General features: G+C 37.5%; 1 protein-coding gene across 2 annotated transcripts; it reads right to left on the minus strand.

Moving 5' to 3' along the window:
- Nucleotides 1-239: 239 nt before the first annotated feature.
- Nucleotides 240-4,561, minus strand: LOC149010936 (BTB/POZ domain-containing protein At1g21780-like). Of its 2 annotated transcripts, none has more exons than XM_089164048.1 (4): nt 4,340-4,561; nt 4,049-4,194; nt 1,202-1,317; nt 240-1,106 (listed from the first exon to the last, which is right to left on the minus strand). In XM_089164048.1, the coding sequence occupies exons 1-4, from the start codon at nt 4,381-4,383 to the stop codon at nt 501-503; spliced, it is 912 nt and encodes a 303-aa protein (XP_089020174.1). In that variant the 5' UTR covers nt 4,384-4,561; the 3' UTR covers nt 240-500. The 2 variants fall into 2 exon arrangements, with proteins under 2 accessions (XP_089020174.1, XP_089020173.1); XM_089164047.1 differs by having other exon boundaries at nt 4,323-4,559.
- Nucleotides 4,562-11,197: the final 6,636 nt, after the last annotated feature.

Below are 11,197 nucleotides of genomic sequence, written 5' to 3' on the forward strand. Positions count from 1 at the left end.
GATTTGAAACTTTTTGAGAACCACCCCACCCACTCCATTCAACTGATTATCTACAAACTTTGGTCTAAACTAATTGTTGACAAAATCTGATAATAGGTTCTGTTGAGGTTGGCTGATCCGTAAATTCAGCAATGATGTTGTCAAAGGGAAAAGCTTTACCTACAGACTCAATTTCTGATAGAGAGCCCCAAGGAGACTTGGGGTTCATCATGGCCACCGCGATGGACTTGTCAACTGCGCTAACTAATGGAATTGTAACATACATAACTCATTATTTACAAAAAGAAGACTTTTGCATTCATTTTTGCAAAAAATTACATGAACACTATTAAAGTCACACACATACTATTCTTTACAGACTCTTTCTCTTAGAGGCTCTCTCAGAATAGGGAAAACTATTACTTACTGTAATATTACTGGGAAACATAAAGACATATATACATTTGAGACTGGATGCAAAGATGGTAGAGCCAATGAGTTTTGCCATATAGGAGGGAAGATCATGCAGGCTTCCAGACAGTAAGTATTTCCTGAAACATCTCAACCACAAGTTCCCTATCTGTATGGCGGAATAAATCATTGACTTCATCCCTCACATCATATATCTTGCCAAAGTCGAACAAGAATGTCAAGCACCCTTTCTTCAGCTTGTTTAGTTGGTATAGCCAAGCCTCTTGCAGCCTCTCCAATACATTGCTAGAGTTGATGTCTTCCAAGAGACTATCCTCGCAGGCATCTTTGAGGTCTACAATGTCATACTTGTTTGCCGCTCCTAGCAATGCCAACCGGTGCCTCCAGAAATCTTTGTGCTTTATAGTCCCATACAAGTAGCTTAAGAGGGCTGTACATGACTCAAGTGACATGTCTTCTATCTCCACTGTGGAGGATTCTTTCTCTTTTAGGTTGTGTTCAAACATTCTCTGGAAAACTGGAGAGCTCGCTGCCAGGACGCACTTGTGAGCTCTCAAACTACCATCATATATACTGATTGTGACATCTGCATGGATACCCTCATCGAGCATACGCGAAAGGCATCTCAGGGTGCTTTGTGTCGTAAGAGACTGACTTGATCCATCGCATGGCCATACAGAAGAGGGTTCCCCACCCTATAAGTGCCAAAAAGTCGGAAATGCTTTTTAGGAGGAATAACTTATTTAGGTCGCAGGACAAGACTCAAAGAATTATATAAGAAGAGACTAACATTTAATGGATATATCTTGAGATCCAGGAATTCAACATCAATGATGAAACGACCATGAAAGGTGGAATCAACAGGCCAGACGAAGTCTTCACTGTTCCGGAGCAATCTCTCATGAACTGTAGCATCAAGCAATAATAAATTGAAAAACTGAAAAAGATAACCAAACTACCAGAAGCAAAGAAGCATTAGTGCAGACAAACTAAATTTTACTTTCAACTGAACAATTTAATTACTTAACAGGACCACGAGATTATGGTGCAAAAAAGCCAAAACCGTACAACAGAATTTTCAATTCTAGATAGTAGCAATTAGCAAAAAGAAAGGATAAAATCACCACAATAGAGGCATTTACGTGGAAGGTCCTCTAAATGATAGATAACAACACCCAAATCCAACAGGGATCTTGATCTTCTGTTGCCTGACATTTCATGCTACTCTGCTGCCCATCACTCAGATGGTGCCATGTATCAAAAAAACAATCCAACAGTCAACAATTTACAAGTGTGCTTGCAAATCACTTTTTAAGTGACCATTGGATTGTTTTTTGAACACATGACACCATTTGAGCGATGGGCAACAGACCAGCAGAGGGTATCAAGCAACAGAGGATAAAGATGGAGAAAATGCAGGGTTACCAAAAGAAATTCAAACAAGCCCCTTTCCTCTTACCACAACATAGCTTTCAAGCTTGTGAGAGAACAATTGTCTTCTGCTGTGAAAAAAGATGTTGTATCCAATCAAAATAACCTAGAGCAGCCAAGATGAAGTTTTACATCAGCCCAAGAGTCTCCTCCTTTTCCTTGAGATCTTCTACTTGAGAATAACCTCAAATGAACCCCACAAAAGTTATACATCTTCTTGGGTGTTTCTCACATGAGCAAAACAAAAAGAAAAGAGAGGTTACTAGCTAGGGCTATAGGTGGAATCATCTTGCCAGTGCTCAAGAACTTAGATTAAAAGGCAAAACTAGTGCTGAAGGCTTCTGCACAAGCAGAATCCGGAAAGAGGTACAGGGCAATTTTCTTATGCAGCCTTACACCACACAATTTTTTGCTGAAAAGCTGTTTCAATGCCTTGACCTCAGGCTACAACTATGGTCCACCGACCAGTGTGCCATGGTTTGCCCCTTCATCAAGAATTTAGATTCTTCTAATTTTTTTTTTTGGGCTAGTTTCCACCATATACTACCCACTTTCAAAAGTTCTGCAACCAGGTTTTCTGTTTTAATGAAAAAAGAGGGTCTGCTTGTCATTCTTTAGATGTCACCAGTATTTAATCCATTGGAATTTTATAGCAACCATTGCATTCCCTCTATCTGTTCAGTGGAAGTTGCTTCGAATTGTCACTTTTTATTTCATTTTAATTTATTTTTTGTTATAAATACCACTCATGTTGAGAAAAAGAAGAGAAAATAACACAAGAAAGAGTACTGAAAGAATGCAGACAGTTGAAAATCAAGACTGAAAGCTAACTTGGTGATATCATCAGCAAGGAAAACTCATATGGAATACCATAAGAAAATGAAATCTAGGCCTTAAATCTAGCAGAAACAAACAAGACTGCCAGAGTTTCAGCACAAGAAATGGAGTTGGAATTGAGAAAATTAGACTTGATGGGGAAGTTTTATTTTGTAACAACCAATCCATAATATTTTTACATGATTTGTAGCTTGAACTAATTAAATCTAGCAGAGGAACCACCCCCACCAAGTTTCAGGTCAAGAAATATAATTGGGATTAAGTAAATAAGAATTCTTTAATTTTCATTTTGTGACAGCCCAGCCAGATTACGCTGTCACAAAATGAAGGCAGAATGATAGCTATTCTAGTATAAGAAACTTTTGATGGTTCTTATAAATCTGAAATATTCGCAGTAGTATTTGATTTGACTTTATCAATTTGCTGATAAACATTTGGAATTTCCAATCACTGTGAACTAGAAGTTCCCATTAACCACCGTTCGATAAGAACCATCAGCACTTTCAAAAGCAGAAATATCATGGCAAGAGGTCTCCAATAACATTTGTGTGCAAATGAAGTCTAACATAAAAGTGTTACCCAGAGCACTGTTCTAGCTCATACAGGATCTCATATTAAGCCAAGATGCTCTCCAGATAGAATCCAGTGTCAGATCAGAAAAATATAAGCTGCTCAAAAAGCACAAAACACTGAAAGAGAGGATAAAGATAAAAGCACTTTTCTACTGCTCTTTCCCCTCTGAGACTTTAACCTCTTATGATGAATCAGGAATCCTTTCTTCAGACAGACTCAAGAGTCGAAATAAAACAGCATATTCTGCAGCCTTATGCAACCAACTAAAAGTGGTCTTAGTTTAGTTTTATTATTTTTTTTATTATTTTTTTTTTTTTGGAGGGGGGAACCAAGTGATCTTAGTTTACAATGAATGTACAGTGACAGAGGTATTAATACTTAATTAAAAAAAAAAACAATATTAATATTTATAAAATAAACCGACAGAACAATACCTTATAAATCATTTAGGACCTAAGCTTAGGTGAGAAGAAAACGAAAAACAAGATAAGATAAACTAAAAAATCTCCAAACTAGAGTACAAGAACGAATCGTGGACTCAGCTCAACGCACGAAACTCTCAACTTTGTCATTAGGGTGCCATTTTGAGCTAGAAAGAGCAGGAATTGAAGAAAATAACTTACAATTTCAAAGGGGTGATAGAAATCTGGAACACAAAGCAAGCAATGAATACCCTGTATGCACTAAGAAGAGTAACAGGTAATAATCAAATTTTATTTTTCATTCAACCAATTGCCCAAAGCCGAATTGCTTATGAACTTCGCATACTTCAAAACAAAGTTGAATGAGAACATACCTGGAGAGATGTAAGGTTTCCGGTTAACGCCGAGATTGGAGACACGAAGAACAAATCTAGCAATTGGCGGCTGCTCCTTCGAGACCCGACAAGATTCTGGGAAGAGGCGAATATATAGATATCGATTCTTCTCTATCGACATGAACCTGAACTTTTAATAAAAGGAGCGAAAGAAGGGGGAAAAAAACAAAATTTCCCTATCCATTAAAGAGGAACTCACGGATACAAAGAAGTAAACAGATGAATTTGCGAAAAGAAACAAGGGATTAATTACCAGTTCCAGATTCCGACCTTAAAGGATTCAGAGCGTCTATATGCGGAAGGGCCAAAGCCATCGATTCTCCATTGAGCAAGTCTTGAGATTGTCTCTACCTTAGAATCGGTCATCTCTCTCTGCAGTTTTTTTTCTTTAGCTTCTTCAGTCCAACGAGAGTTGGAACAGGCCAAGCAGCGATGCAAATTTCACTGCTGAAGTAATTCTATTTAAAATGATAATGGACAGAAAACTCAGAAAAGACAGGCTTTGCGAATTTACAGAAAGAGCCATTAGGCTTTTTCAGGTGTTGCTACCTGTTAGGATATCGATTTTTCATTTTAATGCGTCAGACACAGACATAGAAAGGAGCACCGCGGATATGGGTTGCGTCTTCTTACACGTGGCAAATTAGGACAACATTTTTTAACACGTGGCATATAAAATGGGAAAGAATTGCCAACAAATTTGAATAATCTTCACCATTTGAGGTTAAATCTATGATTGATGAAAAATCAAATTATTTTTCAAGATGAATTAATTCCAAAAATCTGAGTAACTAAAATATTTTTTTTAATCAACTAATAAGTGCTTATGGATGTTGATTCTATGTATTTAAATTTGAAATCAATGTAGGCACATGAAATTAAGTAAACAATCACTTTATACCATAAGTTTGAATTAGCTGAAGGTGTGAAGGAAAGCCTTGGGCTAAGGAGATTTGAATTCTTAACATCTAATTTTTAAAATATTAGGATTGAAATAGATAGAACTCTATTCAACCTTTAATATCTTTCACTTGTTTTAGGAAAAAAGTTCGAATCAAACTAAGTGGAATGACGTGGACTAAGAAAACCGGCCTAACACAGCCACACTTTTCCTTATGACTTAGTTAGTAGACGCTTCTGTGGTGTACTTTTGGCGGAATGGTGTCAGTCTCCTATATAGAAATAATAAGTCTAAAGAAGTCTTGAATTCAAACCTTTGTCTTTTCACATTTTTCTTCTTCCTTCCCTCACTCCTTCCGAGCCTATGGCCTCTAGTCCTATCTGTGATTGGTTTGATGATTATCTCGGGAAAAGAAAAAGAAAAAAAACCCTTTTACAAGAACCCTATCTCCAATCTTCATGCACTAAAGTGACGCTTGAAAAATAATTGCAGCCTTTTGCCTTTTTGCCTTTTCCTTTTGCCTTACATGTAAACGAAAGAAAAGATTCTAAGGGAAAAGGAAAGAAAGAAAAGAAAAAGGTAATAGATTAATTTGATTTTGAATTTAAAGGAGAAACTTAGTGCCTAAGAAACTAAATAACACAATATGTATCCTATTTCAAGTATAGTTGGAAAGCCAAGGTCACTTACTTGATTCGATTTTTGAAGGAAAACCTAGTGATTCGGTCTTGTCAAACTTGGTCAAATTTAATCATCTTTAGAAATCAGAAATTTTTTGACAAAAATAAAAATAAAGGAATCGCATAATTTAAATCTATGCCATTGGACAAGAGAAGGGTATAGATGAGTTGAGGGTTTTGTTCAATAAGTTGGTTTTATTATTCTGTTCAACTTGATATCTACATAAATTAGTTTTTAATCTTTTTAGAATACATAAAACTCATCAAGTTATAATGATTCAGGTGTAAATACTCAATCAAATAAGACTCAAGATGATATATGATCTAGTCATGTCATTTTTCACCTAAATCTAATCTATTCGACTTATGATCAGGTTCTTACAATATTTCATCATTATTATTTTAAAAACTGAAGTTCATCCGATTCAGTCTAGCTTACTTGCTTCTTGACTATTCTTCAGAGGATAGCTGTTACATGTACTTTAAATATAAAGAGAAGTTTTACCCCGACCCAAAAAATATCACTCTACTTATTGTGACTTTCTTGAATCAAAACTTGATTTTCAACTAAGATCTCAAGTTTTTTTTTTTTTTTTTTTTTTTTTTTTATTAATTTTTTTTTTTTTTTTTTTTTTTTTAAAAAAAAAAAAAAAAAAAAAAATTTTTTTTTTTTTTTTTTTAAAATTGAGAATAATCTCTTGTTTCTATCGAGCGTTTTTTAGAATATATAAGATATAAGTATATTTTATACTAAGGTATATATTTTAACCTCTTCTGCTTGGTTTGGCAGATTCCTACTTTTGTTTTTTTGGTCTCCTTGGGATCGCTTTCTCATTGCTTTGTGTGGTTTTTTTTTTTGTGGGGGGGGTCTCATCTGAAGGGTTGAACTGTAAGTTTTCTTGATGATTTCACTTTGTGCTTGTTTTCGTTCATTATCTCAGATATACTGTCCACGCTTTCTTTCTGGTGTGGTTGTGGGGTGGGTTTGTACCTATTGGTACCTTTAGATTGTGTTTAGGGCCCCCATGCTATCGGTTGGTGCTAATTGACACAACTTGTTGATGCTAGGAGAGATCCCAGTGGGTTTTTGAGACGACTCTTCAGATCTCGGTTTCTCTTGGTGGGTGTTGGTTGCCTTGGTTCGGCTTGATCTATCCCCTTGGGTTGTATGTTCTTTGTTGTGTAGAAGAAGCCCATTAGTCAAAGGAATGCTCAACTCCAAGTGACTCCTTTAGGAATTAGGAGTCTCGTCATGCTTGTGGTGGGTATTATCACATACAGTTGGGGTGTCTTAACGGATCTTTTTGGATCTACTTGTGGTGGTTGTCTTTCGGGTTTTTAACATGAAGACGTTGGTTTACAGAGGATATTGATCAACATATCTGTTGATCTTTATCCTCATCTAGGTCCATGTGAGATTATTAACATCCATTGGGATATGCAACACGAGTAAAGATCCTGTGGTGGTTTTCTCCCTAAGGTCTCACCTGTAGCTTTCTTGGTAATCCTTTTACTGCTTTGTTCATGTTTTCTTTTATTCAATAACCATTTGATCACATGCCATTGGGGAGTCAAACCTGTTGTTAGTTGGTTAACTTCCTCTTTGTCTTGTTGTTTGGGTCGTAAGGTTGTGGAATTTTGGTAGCAAACATATTAGCACCTTTGATTCGTGATCTGGGGTCCTGGTGTTGGGATCCTGTGTGACATCGGGGCGTAGCATCTGGGGCCTTCTTCGTCTGGGCTTTGCATCTTGGGTTGGTTTTACTGCTTGGTTTCATCCTTTTGGGCTGTCTCGAACGTTTGCCTGGGGTTATTCTGACTTGTGAATTATCAAATCCAGTTCTAAGTACATTACAATTAGAATGTCCAAATACGGTTGAATTGCATCAATTTCTAAGAAACGGGCCATTTGATGTGTAATTTCTCTGTCACCTCTTCTTCTCTTGGTGGGATGCTTCCTGTGGCTGTTGGGTTGGTGTGTCGATGGGGTGTGGTGTGTGGGGTGGGACATCTTTGGTTTCTCCCTGCGACTGTTTGACTGGTTTACAACGATAAATGATGTTGAGCTATACCTACAAATCGGTTGTTTTGGTTGTTGGTCCCACCGCCTTTGTTGGGTTGTGCGGAGAGATATATGGGTTTGTTGTACAGTCTCCTTGAGGGCTCTGGCTATATGTAAACCAACCTCTACTATTTGTCGATGTTTACTTCAACCTTCCATTTTGTGATGAAGTGTGAGGACATGAAATCTTGACATACGGCTAGAAATTTTTAAGTCTTCCCCCTCTTTGGTTTATGTGGTGTTTTCGCTTATTTTGCTCTGCATCGATTTTTAGAGAGAATACATCCAAGTATATCGGTATGTCATCTACAAGCATGTATATCTTGCCTTCTTTGGGACCCGGGTCCCCAAGATCAGTCACTATTGGGACTACTGTGGAACATTGGCCCAGTTTTGCCTTGACAGGACTCTGGTTTTTCCGGAGGACGATGTCTGATCCCCTGCGCCGTGAAGTCTGGTGCCTTTCGTAGAGGCTCGTTGCTGTTGGACTTCCAGAAAGTATAGACACCATCTTTAAGCTTGTCGGATGTAGGTGTGGCTCCTTTCAAGAAATGTCAGATTCACGAAACATGATTGTCGTCATTTGCTATGGAGCAAATTATGGGCTACATGTACTTCTTGGACAAAGGGGGTTTTCTCTTTTGTGGGAAACCTGTTCCATCTCCATCGACCACCTCCCTTGATACGGTCTGGATCGAGTTGTACCCTCTGATCCCGTAGTCCGGCATTGCTTGGGGTTGTCGGTTTGTTCTTCTTGTCCCTCCTTTGTGAAGGTCTCCCCCCTGTGGGCTCCCCCCCTTCTTTTGGGTGTTCCCACCTTCCGTTTTCCTTTTCGAGTATCGTGTTCTCTTTCATCTTGCTATCTTTCTTCCCTGCCCTGGATCGGTCCTGTACTTTTGTTACGGCCCACTCCCCCCCAACTGCCATCTTCATCCTGTTTCTTGTCTCTTTTGGTCTTTCCCTTTCCCTTTCTGCTTGGTTGTCTCGTGCCTTCCCTGTGTTGGATATTCCTGTCCCTCTTGGGAGATCCACTCTCTTGATCTTGCATCGGTTGTTAGCATCATTCACTGATTGCGAGAATCGGAGGCGGAGCCGTACAAGTACCATCAATAAACCCCATGAGATTGAAGGACTTTAGCAGAGGCATGAATTGTGACCGCCAAACAAGGTAATTCGTGGCTGAAAGTTTGATAGAGAGAAAATGATGAACACTATTAAACGAAATGACTGATGGAGATTCAGGCGAGTGCAGATCAGAAGTCGATGAGTCAGACGCCATGATAAGCCAAGAGAAAGAAAAACACGAATCAAGAATCGGATTGATGATCGCCTCTTTCGAGAGCGTAACCACCACAAGAACAGAGTTGCGGATCGATTATGTGCAAGAAGGAAGAAGCAAAGCAAGATCGCTACAAGAACCACAGCTCGGATCCTTGAGAAAATCCGGAAATTAGAGCAAGAAAGTCAGAAAACTCGCTGTGGTACGAAAGCGAAATCACCGCAATAACGAGTTTCGATCGATCGTGTGCAAGAAGGAAGAAGCAAAGCAAGATCACGCGCGAACCACGCTCGATCCGAAAATCCGAAATTAGAGCAAGAACGTTGCAAAAACTTGCTCGTTTATGGAAGCTGGAAACCAAAGAACCGACCTAGCGACGGATACCATGTGAGAATGAATCTCTCTGTTTCTATCAGAGACGTTTTATTAAGAATATATAAGATACAACTAAGAGGATACAAAAGGTATTTTATAATACTAAGAGGGTATATGAGGAATTCACGCGGAGGGGGGGGGGGGGGCAGAGGGGGGGGGGGGGGGGGGGGGGGGGGGGGGGGGGGGGGGGGGGGGGGGAGGGTTTACGTTCGGGTTAGGTTTCTTTCTGAAGGGAAGGGGGGGGAAGAAAATATAAAAAAATGGGGGAATGAGGATATTTTAAAGAGGGGGGGGGGGGGGGGGCCTTTATCCTCTCCAGGAGAAAAAAGAAAGGGGGGGGGGGGGTGTTTTGTTTATATAAAAACTCTACAGGGGGGGGGTGGTTTTTTGGAAAGACAACTCTATTGTCTAACAAAATATCACATCTTACTTGCATGTTATTTTTTTCCTTTCCTAAATTTTGCTTAATTCTAACAAGATTTTGTTACTATCCAAACTATAACCTAACTCATATAATTTATTTTCACCAAAAGAAACAAAACTATATGATGAGTAATTGAAAAATAAAAATATATGATGCATAATCGAAATATGAAAACCCAAAAGATAAGTACATGATGATGTATGTAGTTGATGTTACTTTCATGGAATATCTTATTTTTCTTCTAAATTTTCATTACTTTATGAGTTAACTACACCGTCCAAACTAAATAATAGCAATTTGATGGAATATCGTTTTTTCCTTCTATATTTTTATTACTTTATGATATAATTACACCGTCCAAACTAAATAATAGCTTATATATATATATATATATATATATATATATATATATATATATATATATATATATATATATATATATATATATATATATATATATATATATATATATATATATATATATATATATATATATATATATATATATATATATATATATATATATATATATATATATATATATTGGCTGTGACGTGAGTTCCTGTATGATGTGGAATGAACTTTCAATTTACCCCCATCAGAAGTGTTCAAACACTTATTCACAAAAGAAAAATAAAAAGAAATTGCTCAACTACTTTAGCAGTTTAATGTATAAGGTTCAACTCATTAAAAAATAATATGTTTTTTTCCTAACCAAAAACTCATTAAAATATAATATGTTTCAGTTGAAATTTATTTATTATTTAATATAAAAAAATAATGCCTCAATAGAGAAAGGAAAAAAAATCCTTTTAGAAACAATCAAAGTTTCTTCCAAATAGGAATGGTTTTTTTTTTTTTTTGGCATAAATAGGGATGAAATTTCATCTCTCATGTGGGTGGGTAGTTTTGCCTAAGGGTATAAGTTTCACCCTGAATTTTGGGCAAAAAAACCAAAAAAGTTTTGCGCTGATGGTCTGAAGATGCTCTAGTCTATTCTAAGCAAGAATAGGGTTTTGCTCGCTATGAGGGGTCAGGGTCAGGGTTGCATCAAGGTGGCTCCCATATAAGTGGTCACAATTGCACTAAGGTGGCTCTAATTAGGGTCGAGACCAAGTCAAAGTTAAGTGCTAATTAGGGTCGAGATCAGGTCAAAGATTAGAGCAGGTTAAAGAGTGTTTCACTAAGATTAGTGCAGTCCAACCTTACCATCAAGTAGGTTAATAGGTTAGATTTTGTAAAAGTATGGCAACAATGTGGAATCATTCATTGTGTTATCTTCATATGGTTATAGTGAAGATTAGGTGCAAGATTCAAATGTTCAACCTGGCCCAACCTAACTTTGTAGGCCAAGGTTTGAATTTTTAAAAACCCGACGCATCCCATCCTTCTTGCACCCTAATTTTG

The sequence above is a fragment of the Hakea prostrata genome, chromosome 7 (assembly GCF_041222555.1).
Source record: "Hakea prostrata isolate BN-2017 chromosome 7, UWA_Hpros_2, whole genome shotgun sequence".
Taxonomy (NCBI): Eukaryota; Viridiplantae; Streptophyta; class Magnoliopsida; order Proteales; family Proteaceae; genus Hakea; species Hakea prostrata.